The sequence below is a fragment of the Salvelinus namaycush genome, chromosome 11 (genome assembly GCF_016432855.1).
Source record: "Salvelinus namaycush isolate Seneca chromosome 11, SaNama_1.0, whole genome shotgun sequence".
Classification (NCBI taxonomy): domain Eukaryota; kingdom Metazoa; phylum Chordata; class Actinopteri; order Salmoniformes; family Salmonidae; genus Salvelinus; species Salvelinus namaycush.
In genome coordinates this window covers 28,520,343-28,538,885 of record NC_052317.1, presented here as the reverse complement: position 1 = coordinate 28,538,885, position 18,543 = coordinate 28,520,343, and the positions used below count along the sequence as shown (strand labels likewise).

At 45.2% G+C, this 18,543-nt stretch overlaps 1 protein-coding gene across 1 annotated transcript; it reads left to right on the top strand.

The window, feature by feature from the left end:
- The first annotated feature begins 398 nt into the window (after positions 1-398).
- Positions 399-2,011, top strand: LOC120055590 (homeobox protein GBX-1-like). Its single transcript, XM_039003471.1, has 2 exons — positions 399-846; positions 1,497-2,011. Exons 1-2 carry the CDS (start codon positions 399-401, stop codon positions 2,009-2,011), a joined length of 963 nt encoding a protein of 320 aa, XP_038859399.1.
- Positions 2,012-18,543: the final 16,532 nt, after the last annotated feature.

Here is an 18,543-nt window from a genome sequence, read left to right as displayed (position 1 = left end):
GGTACACCCCCTTTCATTCCTCTTGTATTGCAGATGATAAGCTAGGGCTCTCGCTCTCTCTCTCTCTCTGTGCGTGCGTGTGTGCCTGTGCGTGTGGGAGAGAGCCCATTGAATTGAAGTGAGAAAGAAGTGGAGGGAGGGAGAGGTAGAGGGGGAGAGCGTGTGTTTATGTCTCAGTGTGTGACAAATAGAGGGACAGGGAGTGGGCACAAAACAAGAAAGCGTCAGGTTTCAGTAAGCTTGAGGAGGTTTCGAGGAGCTGGTTAGTCAACGGGATAACATCACAGCGAAGGGACATAATAACTTCACTCGACCTTTGAATCTAAGGTTTGGCGATTTGTTGAGGGAAGGAAGGGGCGCCTGAGTCTTCGAAAAAATAAGCCACAATTTTCTTCACAATGCAGAGACCGGGCGGCCAAGGGACGGCGTTTTCGATCGACTCCTTGATAGGAACTCCGCAGCCTCGGCCGGGACACCTGCTCTACACTGGCTACCCGATGTTTATGCCGTACAGACCCTTGATGATTCCTCAATCTTTATCTCATTCACATTTGCCGTCTGGCATACCTCCTTTGGCGCCGTTGGCATCTTTCGCTGGACGTCTTACCAACACATTCTGTGCGAGTTTGGGACAGGGGATGCCGTCCATGGTGGCTCTCACGACAACACTGCCGAGTTTCTCGGATCCGCCGGATAGTTTCTATCCTCCCCAAGAGCTCCCCGGACCTCGGTTAAGTGCCGACCCCGGACCTCGGAGACAAGAGAGCCCCCACTCAGATGATCTGCATGGAAGAGACAAGGGGTCGGACTTACTCAACTTCTCGGAAACTTTTCAAACTATGCCAGGTAAGCCCCAGTCCCAGTGTCCATACGTTTCCGTTAGATTGGCACGTTGAGACCTAAATACGTAAAACGCGCAAACGTCATCCAAATTACAGTTTGGACTGGACTGCATAGACATTTAGCAACAGAAAAATACACTCTGAGTGCTGAGCATAAAGTTACACGCAGTTTATCCAAGGCAAATATGATGCTGAAATTTAAGGCACCATCCACACTTTTTAGAAGGCTGAAATTGTCATCATAACATACTATTCCACAAATACATTGTTTCATGACAAACCACACTTTCAAATGTGCAATAAGTCGAATTGTGTAGCCTAACTCAATTTTTTGAAACACTGTCTTCAATCTATTTGTTACATTAGGCATAATTTTACAATTTTTTTGACTTAACGTGACATTGGCCAATGTTACGTTAATAGAGGTGTTATAAATGGCACTATAGGCCTACTCATTTATTTTTACGAAAATACCGCAGAATACGAACTCTCCAACATGCCTATTCCATTTTCATTTTAGAGGCCTATGTGGCCAAGACAATGTCTCTGAATTTCTAAAGAGATAAAAGCCTAATTTGCATTTGTGAGGTAAACGTGTAGGCTGAACATAATTGGTTGTAATATATGTTGTCTTTCTTCATTTTCACTTTTTAGGTGAGACTAAATTGTACAGCTCTGACGATGAGAAGTTTGACCTGAAATCGGCAGACGCAGTTTGCAGTGACCGAGATGACAGCTCTGCCGTCGACAGCGAGAACGAAAGCTTCTCCGATGGGAACAACTGTGGTTCTTTATCCCAAAAGAGTAAACTAAAACCCGGGTCACAGGAAGCGTTACCACCAGGAAGCTCAGCAGGAAAGAGCAGAAGGAGACGGACAGCTTTTACAAGCGAGCAGCTACTTGAACTTGAGAAGGAATTTCATTGTAAAAAGTACCTTTCGCTCACCGAACGCTCTCAAATAGCACACGCACTTAAATTGAGCGAGGTGCAGGTCAAAATTTGGTTCCAGAATCGTAGGGCCAAATGGAAAAGAATCAAAGCGGGAAACGTCAATAACAGGTCGGGAGAGCCTGTGAGAAACCCCAAAATTGTGGTCCCCATTCCAGTGCACGTCAACAGGTTTGCCGTGAGGAGTCAACACCAACAGATAGAGCAAACAAGGCCATGATGAACTATCCTGGCCTAAACTTTAAAAAAGAAATGGACATTAATTCTGACAAAAGAAAGTTCTGGGTTGTTAAATGCATGAAGCACAAAAAGGGATGGAATTTTTTGGTCAGCAAGATTACTTTTTACATCCCAAGAGACATAATGTCCGATCAACTTGACAACATAGGATATCATGTTATCGCTTGGCAGATTAATTAATTTGTCAAATGTGATATCATGTTTTATTTATTGTTTGTACATTTGTAAATATTATATGTGTCGGGTGACACAGACAGCCACTATGAAATGAGATTGTAAACATTATTTTCTAAAATATTTATATCTAGGGCCGATAAATGTTCTGTTTATTATCTGCATGTGCTTCATTCGGTGAAGCTATTTCAAACTTGTCGTATTTGGTATCGTTTCGTTGATCACATTTTGCATGTACTTTACAAAGTTTTCATTTATGGTAGGCTACTGTAAGATCTGCATTCGCCAGCTGTTTGTGAGAAGAAAAAAAATATGTGAAGAAAAAGAAATAACCAAACAAGGAAATACTGTAAAGTATATTGACTTAATAAATCAATTTATATTAAAGGTATGTATCTAAATGCATTATTATTGCTGTTTTAGCTATAGTTTTAGAGATGGTGATTTGTGCTTTATATATAGCATCTGTCTGCTCTCAGAAAATTAACAGTGAGCTCTCTTTCTATAGAATATCTTTTCCTCGCATTCATTAAGTAAAATACCATTAGGCTATTACATGACACTGTATTTTAATAGCCTACTAAAACTTGAGGTGAACTATAACAATAAACAAATAATACAACAATTTGGAATAATATAATTGATAATTGATTATAATACGCATATTCATAATAGTTATGAAAATTCTCATTTATTATCTCAATCTCAAAAGTTGCTTTGCTTTGTAAAATAGGCATTAATAATCTGATATGATTGATTTCAGATAGTAAGTAAATAAAACGTCTGTATTGTATACCTATGTAATATCTGGCATGAATATGAAGACATTTTTGCACACTGTAGGCCTGGATGAGTTCGCAATGTAGTGATATTGTAGGTCTTGAAAAAATACAAACGTGTCTCCTATCGTGAGTGGATTAGCTACATAATTGGACGACTGATACTAATGAATACTAAATCATATTCCACTTCACCTACTGTATGCAAAGTCCAGCAGTTCGCCCTATCTAGGCGTTGATAATATACATTCAATGAAGGTTCTCATTAAGCAGACAGAGATAAAGGAGAGAACAGACGAGGGTTTTGTGACTGGAAGCAGCAGTTATCTTTAGGGGGGCATGTTGTCTCGAGGTGGAGTGATGGAGCGCCATTAGAACGGTCAAAACATAAATCCTTATTGGAGTTGAGGAGACCAGACCAGGGAGGATGAATACTGAACAGTGTGTGTGTGTGTATGTGTGTGTGTTTTATGTATATAAGCAACTCTCAACTCAGGAATACAGAATACATTTTCACAGCGGCAACTTCATTTAGTCGCTACAGATACATGTTAAACGTATTTTGATGTGTATGTAATTCATTTGGTATTCAAGTATAGATCCATTTCCATCCATTTCAAACCTAAGAGCAAGTCATACAAATAACAAATAGAATGTGAAAAAAGCTAGCAAATATTTGTTACTGGTGCACCTGTAAAATCTATGTATTTTAGGCTATATATAGGCTTGTGTCTTCGTTACTACAGGTGCTCAAAACGTTATAAAATATTTCCCCCCAGATCTTATCTCAGCAGATGTTATCTCAGGTAGACCTACTCCCTGTTCGAATAACTGATCCCACACATGTCCACGAAATTATCAAGCGCGATATTTGAGTCAATAAATTAAGCTAATTAGCGACACCTGTTTTTGCATTATGCTGTCATGTTGAAGTCAACTCAATTATGACGATAAAGATGAGGTATAACGGAAATAAGTGAAGAGATAATATGACAATATTTAAACGAAATATAATACAATATTAGCCTACTGTAAATTAAAAACAATTGCTTTGCCTAATTAATTTCTGACTTCAAATAGGCAATGCCAGAGCTGACAGTTGTGGGTCGAGGTTGAATGATTTTAGAGTCTCGACCTCCGATGACGCCAGAATGTTTGGTGTGTGTTCTAGTGCTTAGCTGCTAATTGAGGGAACAGAACAGAGTTGGCGTGGGGATGCATTGACACACCCAAGACGTTACAGTGAGCTAAGCCTATTCAAACACTATTCAAACAAAGTGGATGTCATCATGCATCATCATATGACAAAAAATATAATTTACTCTGTCAAATCACTCCTTGAAATGTTATGTGCCACTTAAGGACACAAAAGCAAAACCCTATAGGTGTCTTGTTAAAATGTACATAAAATGTACCAGGTATGTACATGCACATTTGGTTCCTTGGACGTTGTGGGACGTTTTTGGTTTCCCATTGGGTCTGGGAACGGAGCCGTAATTGTCCTGACCAGTAAAACTGAACATTTATTAAACATTCTAAGAATGGAAGTGAACATTTTGCCTGTTCTGTGAAGGTATATTTTTAGTTTGCAGGGAGTTCTGAGAACGTTTGACTATGGTTCCCTGAAAGTTTTCCTGGGAGGTCTTATTAACGTTCTGAGAACAGAAAATATAGGTTATTTGAAAGTAATGAATTAACGTTCTGAGAACATGTTTCAATAAGTTTTTAAACTGTGTTTCCTGGACCGTCTTCCTTCCATTTAAAGGGGTATCATCCAGATTCCTTTTCCAATGGCTTCCTCAGGCTGTGACCAGGCTTTAGACATAGTTTCAGGCTTTTATTTTGAAAAATGAGCGAGATGTTTCATAAGTAGTCAGGTGTCCTCTGAATGTTTCCTGCGCGCGAGAGAGGGGCTCCCCATTTTCCTTTTCTCTCTTAAAGAATAGGTTATGGTCCGGTTGAAATATTATCGATTATGTTTGTTAAAAACAACCTGAGGATTGATTATAAAAAACATTTGACATGTTTCTACGACCATTACGGATACTTTTTGGAATTTGTCAAACGGAACAAGGCTTTGGTTTTCTCAACATAATGCGCAACCCAAATGGCGTTTTTTTGTGATAAAAGTAATATTTATCGAACAAAAATAACATTTGTTGTGTAACTGGGAGTCTCGTGAGTGGAAACATCCGAAGATTATCAAAGGTAAGCGATTCATTTTATTGCTTTTCTGACTTTCGTGACCAAGCTAACCAAGCTAATATAAGGCTAGCTGTTGTAGCATTGAAAGCTACACTCACAAAAGCTTGGATTTCTTTCGCTGTAAAGTATATTTTCAAAATCTGACACGATAGGTGGATTAACAACAAACTAAGCTGTGTTTTGGTATATTTCACTTGTGATTGCATGATTATAAATATTTTTTGTAATATTTTTTAATCTGATACGTTTGGAAATTTTCATCTTCCTTTCAAGACCGGAACAAGGCTGTAGTTTTCTCAACATAACGCGCAACCCAAATGGCGTTTTTTTTGTTATAAAAGTAATATTTATCGAACAAAAAGAACATTTATTGTGTAACTGGGAGTCTCGTGAGTGCAAACATCCAAAGATTATCTAAGGTAAGCGATTCATTTTATTGCTTTTCTGACTTTCGTGACCATGCTAATTTGGGGCTAGCTGTTGTAGCATTGAAAGCTACACTCACAAAAGCTTGGATTTCTTTCGCTGTAAAATATATTTTCAAAATCTGACACGATAGGTGGATTAACAACAAGCTAAGCTGTGTTTTGGTATATTTCACTTGTGATTGCATGATTATAAATATTTTTAGTAATATTTTTGCATTTGGCGCCCTGCAATTCTAGCGGTTGTTTTGGAAAGTGATCCCGTAAAAGGGATCCGTAGCGCAGAGAAGTTAAAGTGGCCAATGATTTCAAGTCTGTATATAGGCAGCAGCCTCACTGTGTTAGTGAGGGCTGTTTAACAGTCTGATGGCCTTGAGATAGAAGCTATTTATCAGTCTCTCGTTCCCAGCTTTGATGCACCTGTACTGACCTTGCCTTCTGGATGGTAGAGGGCTGAACAGGCAGTGGCTCGGGTGGTTGTTGTCCTTGATGATCTTTTTGGCCTTCCTGTGACATCGGGTGCTGTAGGTGTCCTGGCGGGCAGGTAGTTTGCCCCAGGTGATGCGTTGTGCAGACCGCACCACCCTCTGGAGAGCCCTGCGGTTATGGGTGGTGCAGTTGCCGTACCAGGCGGTGATGCAGCCCGACAGGATGCTCTCAATTGTGCATCTATAAAAGTTTGTGAGGGTTTTAGGTGACAGCCACATTTCTTCATCCTCCTGAGGTTGAAGAGACGCTGTTGCGCCTTCTTCACAACAATGTTGTAACAATGTTGTAATCAAACCTACTGCTGTTGTGTCGTCTGTTTCTTAACATTCTCTGAATATTCTTAGAACATGCCTTTAAATAGAACCATCAGGAAACCTGCAGAAAATGTATGCAGATGTACAGAAATTCCAACAGAAGAACGTTGTTTCTTAATGTTCTCAGAACATTCTGAGAACACAACTTGAAATAGAGCCATGAGGAAACCTGTTGGAAACGTTACGCTGAAGTACTGAAATTCCCACCTAAGAAACATATGGCTCTCAGAACATTATGTGCTAGCTGGATATCCTGCACCATTCCCATAAAGTTGTGGGAAGGTTTAATGCACAATAACCATAGGACAACCACACTCACACCAAGCTCTAAGAAACATATGGTTCTCAGAACGTTATATGCTAGCTGGGTAGGCTCACCCAATTCCGCAGATATCCTCCTCATCCTTTTCTAGTTTTCTCTCTCTCAACCCAGAGGAGTTTTTACATGGCAATTTAATGCTTGAGTCTATTGTCCATCTAAAGTGTGGTTGCCAAATTTCTAAAGGGGAGGGGGCACCTGCGGGGTAGGCTGTACAAAATATCAAGCTCTGCTGGCCTTAGTAGCCGGATGTGAGTTTGGACACTATAGGTCTCTTTGAACTGTTTCCAAATTGGGCTCTTATGATCCTGTAGCTATATTATAATATATTACTGTAGCTTAATTAATCAGCTCGCAGCAGTTCTGAACCAACACATTGCTCAAAATGGAAGGAAGAGATAGCCCAGTTAGCACATAAGGTTCTGAGAACCATTGTAACGACCTGGGTGTCGGGGGGTGCGAAGCCAGACGCAGGAACAGCAGAGCTTCAATATGTTGAGTCTTTAATGCCCAACTGGCAAACAAAATGTCCAACACGGACGTACTGGGTGTCATACACAACGGTCCAACGACACGAGAAACAAACCCAGTCCACAATAACAATATCCACTCCCGAAATCCAAAAGCTACAATATAACAATCCCTCACAAAGAAGCGTACGGGCTGGCTGACTAATAAAGCCACACTAATTAACAACTAACTGAACACAGGTGATACAAATAAACACATAAGGAGGGGGAGGAAAAAAGAGTCAGTGGCAGCTAGTAGGGCGGTGACGACGACCGCCGAGCGCCACCCGAACGGGAAGGAGAGCCTGCCTCGGTTGAAGTCGTGACAGTACCCCCCCTCTGACGCGCGGCTCCCGCAGCGCGCCGACACCGGCCTCGAGGTCGACCCGGAGGACGAGGCGCGGGGCGATCCGGATGGAGGCGATGGAAATCCCTTAACATAGATGGATCCAAAATGTCCTCCACCGGTACCCAGCACCTCTCCTTCGGACCGTACCCCTCCCAGTCCACGAGGTACTGCAGGCCCCTCACCCGGCGTCTCGAGTCCAGAATGGCCCGTATCGTGTACGCCGGGGACCCCTCGATGTCCAGAGGGGGGGGAGGGACCTCCGGCACCTCACCGTCCTGCAGGGGACCAGCTACCACCGGCCTGAGGAGAGACACATGAAACGAGGGGTTAATACGATAATAGGAAGGGAGTTTTAATCGATAACACACCTCGTTTATTCTCCTCAGGACTTTGAAGGGCCCTACACACTGCGGCCTCAGCTTCCGGCAGGGCAAGCGGAGGGGTAGGTTTCGGGTCGAGAGCCAGACCCTTTCCCCCGGTACAAACACGGGAGCCTCACTGCGGTGGCGGTCAGCGCTCCTCTTCTGCCTACTAGTAGCTTGTTGGAGGGACTCCTGGACGGCCCTCCAGGTCTCTTTGGAGCGCTGTACCCACTCCTCCACCGCAGGAGCCTCGGTCTGGCTCGGATGCCATGGTGCCAGGACCGGCTGGTACCCCAACACACACTGAAAGGGGGACACATTAGTAGAGGAGTGGCGTAGTGAGTTCTGGGCCATCTCGGCCCAGGGAATGTATCTCGCCCACTCCCCTGGCCGGTCCTGGCAATACGACCGCAGAAACCTACCCACCTCCTGGTTCACTCTCTCCACCTGCCCATTACTCTCGGGGTGAAAACCGGAAGTCAAGCTGACCGTGACCCCCAGACGCTCCATGAACGCCCTCCATACTCGGGACGTGAACTGGGGGCCCCGATCAGAAACGATGTCCTCCGGCACCCCGTAGTGCCGGAAGACGTGGGTGAATAAGGCCTCCGCAGTCTGTAGGGCAGTAGGGATACCGGGCAACGGGAGGAGACGGCAGGACTTAGAAAACCGATCCACAATTACCAGAACCGTATTGTTTCCCTGAGAAGGGGGTAGATCGGTCAGGAAGTCCACGGACAGATGAGTCCATGTCCGTTGTGGAACGGGGAGGGTTTGCAACTTCCCTCTAGGAAGCTGCCTAGGAGCCTTACTCTGAGCGCATACCGAACAGGAGGAGACATAAACCCTAACGTCCCGAGCTAAGGTAGGCCACCAATACCTTCCCCGAAGGCTCCCCACTGTCCTCGTCACCCCAGGGTGACCCGAGGAGGGTAGGACATGAGCCCACCGAATCAGTCGGTCCCGAACACCAAGCGGTACGTACTTACGGCCCGCCGGACACTGAGGAGGCGCGGGTTCCGCCCGTAGCGCCCGCTCGATGTCCGAGTCCACCTCCCATACCACTGGCGCTATCAGCCTCGAGGCGGGGATGATGGGAGTGGGGTCGGTGGTCCTATCCTCCGTGTCGTAAAGGCGGGACAGTGCGTCAGCCTTTACGTTTTGGGAGCCGGGTCTGTAGGACAACGTGAACCTAAACCGGGTGAAAAACATGGCCCACCTTGCCTGACGCGGGTTCAGTCTCCGAGCTGCCCGAATATACTCCAGATTCTGGTGGTCGGTCCAGATGAGAAAGGGGTGCTTAGCCCCCTCAAGCCAGTGTCTCCACACCTTCAGAGCCCTGACCACCGCTAACAACTCCCGATCCCCCACATCATAGTTACGCTCCGCTGCACTGAGCTTACTAGAGAAGAAAGCGCAGGGGCGGAGTTTTGGTGGCGTACCCGAGCGCTGTGATAGCACGGCACCCACCCCAGCCTCGGACGCGTCCACCTCCACTATGAATGCTAAAGAGGGATCCGGATGCGCCAACACGGGAGCATCCGTGAACAGAGCCTTCAACCTGTTGAAAGCTCCGTCCGCCGCCGCTGACCACCGCAACCGCACCGGGCCCCCCTTTAGCAGTGAGGTAATGGGAGCCGCCACCTGACCAAAACCCCGGATAAATCTCCGGTAGTAGTTGGCAAAACCCAAAAACCGCTGCACCTCTTTCACCGTGGTTGGAGTCGGCCAATTACGCACGGCCTTTATGCGGTCACTCTCCACCACCACCCCCGAGGTGGAAATGCGATAACCCAGGAAGGAGACGGCTTGTTTGGAGAACACACACTTCTCAGCCTTGACGTATAGGTCATGCTCCAGCAGTCTGCCAAGCACTTTGCGCACCAGAGATACATGCGCGGCGTGAGTAGTTGAGTAGATCAGAATGTCATCGATATACACAACTACCCCCTGCACGTGCAGGTCCCTGAGAATGTCGTCTACAAAGGATTGGAAAACGGCTGGAGCATTCTTTAACCCATACGGCATGACGCAGTACTCATAGTGGCCCGATGTGGTACTAAATGCGGTTTTCCACTCGTCTCCTTTCCGAATACGCACCAGACTGTACGCGCTCCTGAGGTCCAGTTTTGTAAAGAACTGCGCTCCGTGAAATGATTCCACCGCCGAAGCGATGAGAGGTAGTGGGTAACTAAACCCCACTGTGATGGCATTTAGACCTCTATAATCAATACACGGACGCAAACCTCCCTCCTTCTTCTTCACAAAAAAGAAACTCGAGGAGACGGGTGAGATGGAGGGCCGAATGTACCCCTGTCCCAGAGACTCCGCGACATATGTCTCCATAGCCAACGTCTCCTCTTGGGACAAAGGGTACACGTGACTCTTGGGAAGCGCAGCGTTAACCTGGAGATCTATCGCACAATCCCTACCCGGTCGATGTGGTGGTAATTTCGTCGCTTTCTTTTTACAGAAAGCGATTGCCAAATCGGCATACTCGGGGGGAATGCGCACCGTGGAACCCTGGTCTGGACTCTCCACCGACGTGGCACCAATGGAAACTCCCAGACACCTTCCAGAACACTCCTCTGACCACCCCTGGAGAACCCCCTGTCTCCACGAAATATTGGGATTGTGCCGGGCCAACCAGGGAATACCCAGCACCACTGGAAACGCAGGCGAATCAATAATAAAGAGACTGATACGTTCCCTATGATTCCCCTGCGTCACCATGTCCAGGGGAACTGTGGCCTCCCTGACCACCCCTGACCCTAATGGCCGGCTATCTAGGGAGTGCACGGGAAAGGGAGAATCTATCGGCACAAGCGGAACGCCCAACTTTCGGGCGAGTCCGCGATCCATAAAGTTCCCAGCTGCACCTGAATCGACTAGTGCCCTATGCTGGGAAGAGGGGAAAAAATAAAGGAAAAAAATTGAGACAAACATGTGACCAACAGGGGGTTCTGAGTGAGTTTGGTGCTGACTCACCTGGGGTGATCGAGAAGCGTTCCGCCTGACATCTCGACTCCCAGACAGACCCCCCCAGCACCGATCGGCCGTGTGTCCTCTCCGACCACAGCTGGTGCAGGGGAGGCCTCCTCCTCCGATACCCCTAGGCGCGGCCCCTCCCAACTCCATCGGGATGGGAGCCGGGGCGCTGGGTGGTGGAACGCACAGGACCCTCTCCGAACGCCCGCGGGCAGCCAGCAGATTGTCCAGTCGGATGGACATGTCAATAAGCTCATCCAAAGAAAGAGCGATGTCCCGACACGCTAGCTCCCTGCGGACGTCCTCCCGGAGACTACACCGGTAGTGGTCAATAAGGGCCCTGTCGTTCCACCCTGATCCCGCGGCCAAGGTCCGGAACTCCAGCGCGAAATCCTGTGCGCTCCTCCTCTCCTGCCTGAGATGAAATAGTCTCTCACCCGCCGCTCGGCCCTCTGGGGGGTGGTCAAACACGGCACGAAAACGACGGGTAAACTCCGGGTAGTGCTCCTTCGCTGAGTCCGGGCCATTCCAGACTGCGTTGGCCCACTCCAGAGCACGACCCGTTAGGCAGGAGACGAGGACACTCACCCTCTCCGCTCCCGAGGGAGTGGGGCGAACAGTGGCCAGGTATAGCTCCAGTTGGAGTAAGAACCCCTGACACCCTGCCGCCGCTCCATCATAATCCCTCGGGAGCGTAAGACGGAGCGCGCTGGAGCCGGGGGATGGAGAGTCCTGAGGGAGGGGAGCCGAAGGTGGAGAGAGGAGCCCACTCCTCTCCCATCGCTCCATTCTCTCCATCATCTGGTCCATGGCTGATCCGATCCGATGGAGGACGGTGGTGTGGTGGAGAACCCGTTCCTCCATCGATGGGAGAGGGTTGGCTGCTGCTCCTGCTGACTCCATTTAGCGGTGCGGGATTCTGTAACGACCTGGGTGTCGGGGGGTGCGAAGCCAGACGCAGGAACAGCAGAGCTTCAATATGTTGAGTCTTTAATGCTCAACTGGCAAACAAAATGTCCAACACGGACGTACTGGGTGTCATACACAACGGTCCAACGACATGAGAAACAAACCCAGTCCACAATAACAATATCCACTCCCGAAATCCAAAAGCTACAATATAACAATCCCGCACAAAGAAGCGTACGGGCTGGCTGACTAATAAAGCCACACTAATTAACAACTAACTGAACACAGGTGATACAAATAAACACATAAGGAGGGGGAGGAAAAAAGAGTCAGTGGCAGCTAGTAGGCCGGTGACGACGACCGCCGAGCGCCACCCGAACGGGAAGGAGAGCCTGCCTCGGTTGAAGTCGTGACAACCATATATGTTTTAGAGCTAGGTGAGAGCATGGTGTCCTATGGTTATTTTGCATGCAATCTCCCCACAAAGTTCTGTGAATGGCGCAGGATACCCAGCTTGCACAAAACGTTCTGAAAACCATATGTTTCTCAGGTGGGAATTTTAGTACTTAAGTATAATGTTTCCTACAGGTTTCCTCATGGTTGTATTTAAAGTCATGTTCTCAGAACGTTCAGAGAACATTAAAAAACAATGTCCTTCTGTGGGAACGTCAGTACTTCAGCATAACATTTTCTTCAAGTTTCCTCATGGTTCTATTTAAAGTCATGTTCTCAGAACATTAATAAAACTTTCCATAGAAACCCACAAGAAAACATTAGTATAGTTCAAAAAACGTTCAAAGAATGTTATTTAAAAACATATACATTCCGTTCTCAGCGTCAACAAAACTCTCACTATCGTCTATCTTGTTAAGTGTGATTTTAATGAGTGCTTGTACCCTTTGAAATGGGGTCTGTTTGAATAGACAAAATTGTACAGCTTTGTATAGGTAAAAAAAAACTAGCTGCATCCTGCTAGCTTCATTCTGGAGCTGCAGGGGACTAATTCCTTGGATAGAGAACAGAATATCATAGGTTTAAATCTCACTGATGCAATGCCACAATAAAAAAGAAACATGTTTGCATGATTAATGCCCAAGCAAATGAATATCCATGTGTCCTATCTGTGCTTGGAGTTATAAACAGTTTTAACCATTTATTTAACTAGGCAAGTCAGTTAAGAACAAATTCTTATTTACAATGACAGCCTACACCAGCCAAACCCAGACGACGCTGGGCCAATTGTGCGCCGCCCTATGGGTCTTCCAATCACAGCCAGATGTGATGCAGCCTGGATTTGAACCAGTGACTGCAGTGACACCTCTTGCGCTGAGATGCAGTGCATTAGACCGCTGCCCCGCTCGGTAGTTAACCCAAACTAAACCAGCAGTGTTTTTAAAATTCTTATTGAAACATTTTCTCAGAACGTTATTTAATTACATTCAAATAACCTATAATTTCCATTCTCAGAAAGTTAATATAACCTCCCAGGAAAACTTTAAGGTGACCATACTAAAACGTTCTCAGAACTCCCTGCAACCAAAACATGTACTTCCCAGAACAGGCAAAATCTTCACTTTAGTTCTCAGAACGGTTTAAAAAAAGTTCAGTTTTACAGGTCAGGAAACTTATGGCTTCGTTCCCAGAACCAATGGGAAACCAAATGTGCCAGCTGGGAGGTCTCCACATGTCCATGAAGACTATATAATAAACTGAACTTGAGACATATCTTGATTTATAAACTAAATATTGTTTTTATTAAATATTAACCGAGTAACAAGTGGTGCAACTGTTGACATGGGCCTCAAAGCCATGGGGGGAAAGTTAATATCTTCCTTATGTCCTTTTAGGAAATAACAATCTAGATTTTAAGCTGCCGTTGAACTTCAATGATTGAAGTGGTATAATACAGTATCTGAGAACCATAGCCTATATCAAACTATAGGGCTAAGGTAAAGTAAATGCACGGTTTAAGCCTGCTGTTGGTTTTGGCAATGATATTTGTATCAAAAGCCCAACTGCATAGCTTGGCTAACGAAGGGCATGAGTGGCATTGCCATCTGACCAACCATGACAATGTGAAGTCATTTGTTATTGTCCACTTCATGCATCAAGATTGTGACACTGGGATGGTGATATAAGGATTAATGTTGTCAGGAGCAAGTGATGGAGGTTTTATTATGGTCTTAAAAGAGAGCTGACGAATGCTGGATGTCAAGTAGATTACTTAGTACCAGAGTGTTATGGCTATTTTAGACTAGGTGAACTTATACACAATTAAAGTACAATGACATATTCCCAGCTGTAATACTGCAGTTGTTGCAAGAGAAACTGTAATTGTACATGAGAATAAATAAGGAGAACATAGCCAAATTGCTTACACCATTCATTGTAGTATTGTACTGAGTATAATACAATTATTTTTACATTGATGCCATAGTACGTATGCCTAAACACAGCCCCCTAACTGAGACACATTATACATTTTCTTGAGATCTAAATTTAGTTAAAATACTTTCCTTGGTAGAGAGCTGCGTGGCAAGACAGAGAGACCATCCCATCCCTCACAGTGAGTGTAGAAACAGTATTATACACGGACCTGAGGCCTGTCTAACCTCTTGGGAGGGTCTGCATGCTGGAAGCCCCCTTCACATCTTCAACAGTGATGTATGAAATGTATGTATGAAATCTGCGCATATATTTTCCTAAATAGCCGCGCATAGAGAGCCAGGCCATTCCATCCCATACCCGTGCCCAGACGAAAGCTCTGACTTCCTGGGAGAGTCTGCATGCAGGACATCCCCCTCTCCATCTCCAAGCGTGATGTATGGGCAGATGCATCAAATCGCACAAGATAAACAAGCGCTGAGTTTCATCAGGGCCATCATAGCTTTAATTTGGCTGCCTAATGAGTCAGATCTAGTGGCGGAGATAAGAGTTGTCAGAGGCCTGGCTCTAATGAATTTCTTGCCACTTGTAATCAAGGTTGCCTGTCTGAGGGGGGATGATTAATGGAACCCTGGAGGATTCCCTCGGCCCTCAGCCTTCATTACAGCTAATGCATTCTCAGGCAAATTAACAGCGGAGAAACTAAATGCATGAACACGAGCCAAGGGGGGCAGAGAGAGAGATGGAATGAGGGGGTAGAGAGAAGGAAGAAGAGGGAAGGGAGAAAGAATGGGAGAGGGAGGGATGGGTGAGAGAGTTGAAGAAGGAAAGAGCCAAGAACGGGGAGAGAGAGATATGGAGAAAGAGAAAGCGAGAAGGAGATGAAGAGAAGGGGAAAGGTACGAAGGGAAGAGAGAGATGGAGAGAGGAAGGGAGAGAGAGAGGGAGAGACGCTGAGATACTCTGGTTAGCGACATTTCTCCACACTCATATGGAGATGAGTGTGGAGAAATAGTTATGAGTGGTCAGGTCCGAAGAGGCATGGATATTACTGCTGGTCACGTATGATGGAGGGGGAAATCATGAATGGTTATTCAGGAGGTTGTCAGGAAGGACAGAGTAAAGGAGAATGGGGTAAGGTGAGACATGTTTACATTCAGCATCATTCCATCCAGGGACATATAGTATTCTTTCTAACAAAGATATCTACCTATATTTCAGGATGTGGTGTATCCCTGGAAATGATCAGAATTCATCTAAACATTACCGTTTTGAAAACATAGCATTTCCAAAAAAAGTGGTCTGCTGACACAACTTACCCCAGGTATGGGGTAAGTTGGGCCATGTGACAGGGTCAGTTAAGCCGCCAACACATTTCTGTACTGAATGAAATATTACCACTACCTTTTAGAAAACCATGTCTATCTTTATTTCCCAAGTACAAGTCAACACAATCACAAATGCTTTTTAGTCTTTTAGTAATTGTAAGCATCTTTTAACACAGGCTTAACACCTAACAAACACTGTACTTTTTATTAACACTTGCCATTTTGTACCTCATAGCCCAGTGATAATGGCTTGCATTACGCCTGGAAAGAAAACATTTCAATTGGCTCAACTTACCCCAATGTCACGCCCTGGCCATAGAGAGGCTTTCATTCTCTATTTTGGTTAGGCCAGGGTGTGACTAGGGTGGGCATTCTAGTTTCTTTATTTCTATGTTTTCTGTTTCTATGTTTTGGCCAGGTTTGGTTCTCAAACAGGGACAGCTGTCTATCGTTGTCTCTGATTGGGAATCATACTTAGGCAGCCTGTTTTTCCACCTTAGTTGTGGGTAGTTGTCTGTGTTAGTGGCCTGTATAGCCCTAGTCAGCTTCACGTTCATTTTGTTGTTTCTTGTTTTTGTTGGCAACATTCATAAATAAAAAGAAATGTACACTTACGACGCTGCACCTTGGTCCATTCCATACGACGATCGTGACACCCAAGGCAAACAATTTGACTATTAGCCCACAAAGGATGCACATATTGAAGCATATAGAGACCCCAACTTATGTATAGGACAGTCTTAAAATGATCTACTTTGGTTTAGATAAGCATCATAAAACCTCTTAACACAATACATTAATTTGACTTAATGAAAATCTGTTTTTTGGACCTAACTTGCTTATCACTTTGTCCATGTGGTTTCTTCCTTCACAGACTCCCATGAAATGATGACATCTTCCTAAATATTTGATCAAATTATACATTTTGTGTATGGTTTCCTAGAAACAAGGTTGGCTCAACTTACCCCACTCTCCCCTATGAATACCCATGGTAAGTGGTCAGGAAGATAGATATAATTACTGGTCAAAGTGGAAATGGTTTAGCTTGGTTTGTGCTGTCTTGTCAATTCCTATGGTCATTGGCCCAAACAGCCTAGTCGGCTCAGGGATTCAAACCAGTGACCTTTCGGTTACTGGCCAAACGCTCTTAACCGCCAGGCTACCTGCTTCCCTAGGTGAAAATGTACAGTGCATTCGGAAAGTATTTCAGACACCTTGACTTTTTTCACATTTTGTTACGTTACAGCCTTATTCTAAAATTGATTACATTGTTTTTTCCCCGAATCACTCACACAATACCCCATTATTATAAAGCAAAAACAGTTCATTTGAATTTTTTTGCAAATCTATAAAAAATTCCAACTGAAAGGTGTTAAAGTACCTTTGGCAGCGATTACAGCCTTGAGTCTTCTTGGGTATGACGCTACAAGCTTGGAACATCTGCAGAGCCTCTCAAGCTCTGTCAGATTGGATAGGGAACGTCGCTAAACAGCTATTTTCAGTTCTCTCCAGAGATGTTCGATCGGGTTCAAGTCCGGGCTCTGGCTGGGCCACTCAAGGACATTAAGAGACTTGTCTCAAAGCCACTCCTGCGTGGTCTTGGCTGTGTGCTTAAGGTTATTGACCTGTTGGAAGGTGAACTGAGAGCTCTGGAAGGTCCTGAGCGCTCTGGAGCAGATTTTCATCAAGGATCTCGCTGTACTTTGCTCCGTTCATCTTTCCCTCGATCCTGACTAGTCTCCCAGTCCCTGCCGCTGAAAAACATCCCCACAGCATGATTCTGCCATCACCATACTTCACCATAGGAATTTTATTGGCCAGGTGATGAGCGGTGCCAGGTTTCCTCCAGACGTGATGCTTGGCATTTAGGCCAAAGAGTTCAATCTTGGTTTCATCAAATCAGAGAATCTTGTTTCTCAGACCATCAGTCCTTTAGTTGCATTTTGGCAAACTCCAAGTGGGCTGCTCTGCCTTTTACTGAGGAGTGGCTTCCGTCTGGCCACTCTACCATAAAGACCTGATTGATGGAGTGCGGCAGAGATGGTTGTCCTTCTGGATGGTTCTCCCATCTCCAAAGAGGAACTCTGGAGCTCTGTCAGAGTGACCATTGGGTTCTTGGTCACCTCTCTAACTAAGGCCCTTCTCCCCCGATTACTCAGTTTGGCCGGGCGGCCAGATCTAGGAAGAGTCTTGGTGGTTCCAAACTTCTTCCATTTAAGAATGATGGAGGCCACTGTGTTCTTAAGGACCTTCAATGCTGCAGACATTTTTTGGTACCCTTCCCCAGATCTGTGCCTCGACACAATCCTGTCTCGGCGCTCTATGGTCAATTCCGTCGACCTCATGTCTTGGTTTTTACTCAGACATGCACTGTCAACTGTGGGACCTTATATAGACAGGTGTGTGTGTGTCTTTCCAAATCATGTCCAATCAATTGAATTAACCACATGTGGACTCCAATCAAGTAGAACATCTCAAGGATGATTAATGGAAACAGGATGCACCTGAGCTTTAATTTCTGTTTATTATTTTTAATACATTTGCAAAAATGTCTAAAAACTTGTTTTCATTTTACCTTTATTTAACTGGGCAAGTCAGTTAAGAACAAATTCTTATTTTCAATGACAGCCTAGGAACAGTGGGTTAACTGCCTTGTTCAGGGGCAGAACGACAGATTTGTACCTTGTCAGCTCGGGGATTCGAACTTGCAACCTTTCGGTTTCTAGTACAACGGTCTAACCACTAGGGTAGGGTATTGTGGGTAGGGTATTATAGGGTATTGTGTGTTGATTGATGAGGAAAACATGTATTTAATCAATTTTAGAATAAGGCTGTAGGGTAACAAAATGTGGAAAAAGGAATACTGAATACTTCCCAAATGCATTGTATAGTTGAAAAGGGACATGTGATGTAACAGACATGAAGATGTCAAGGATCAGAGAAGACTAATGCCTAGGATGTATTTGACCCTTTCAGC

Coding starts and splice junctions, on each gene's coding strand:
- LOC120055590 (XM_039003471.1), top strand. CDS start 399: ATGCAGAGACCGGGCGGCCAAGGGACGGCGTTTTCGATCGACTCCTTG. Junction 847..1,496: donor AACTTTTCAAACTATGCCAG/GTAAGCCCCAGT, acceptor TTCACTTTTTAG/GTGAGACTAAATTGTACAGC.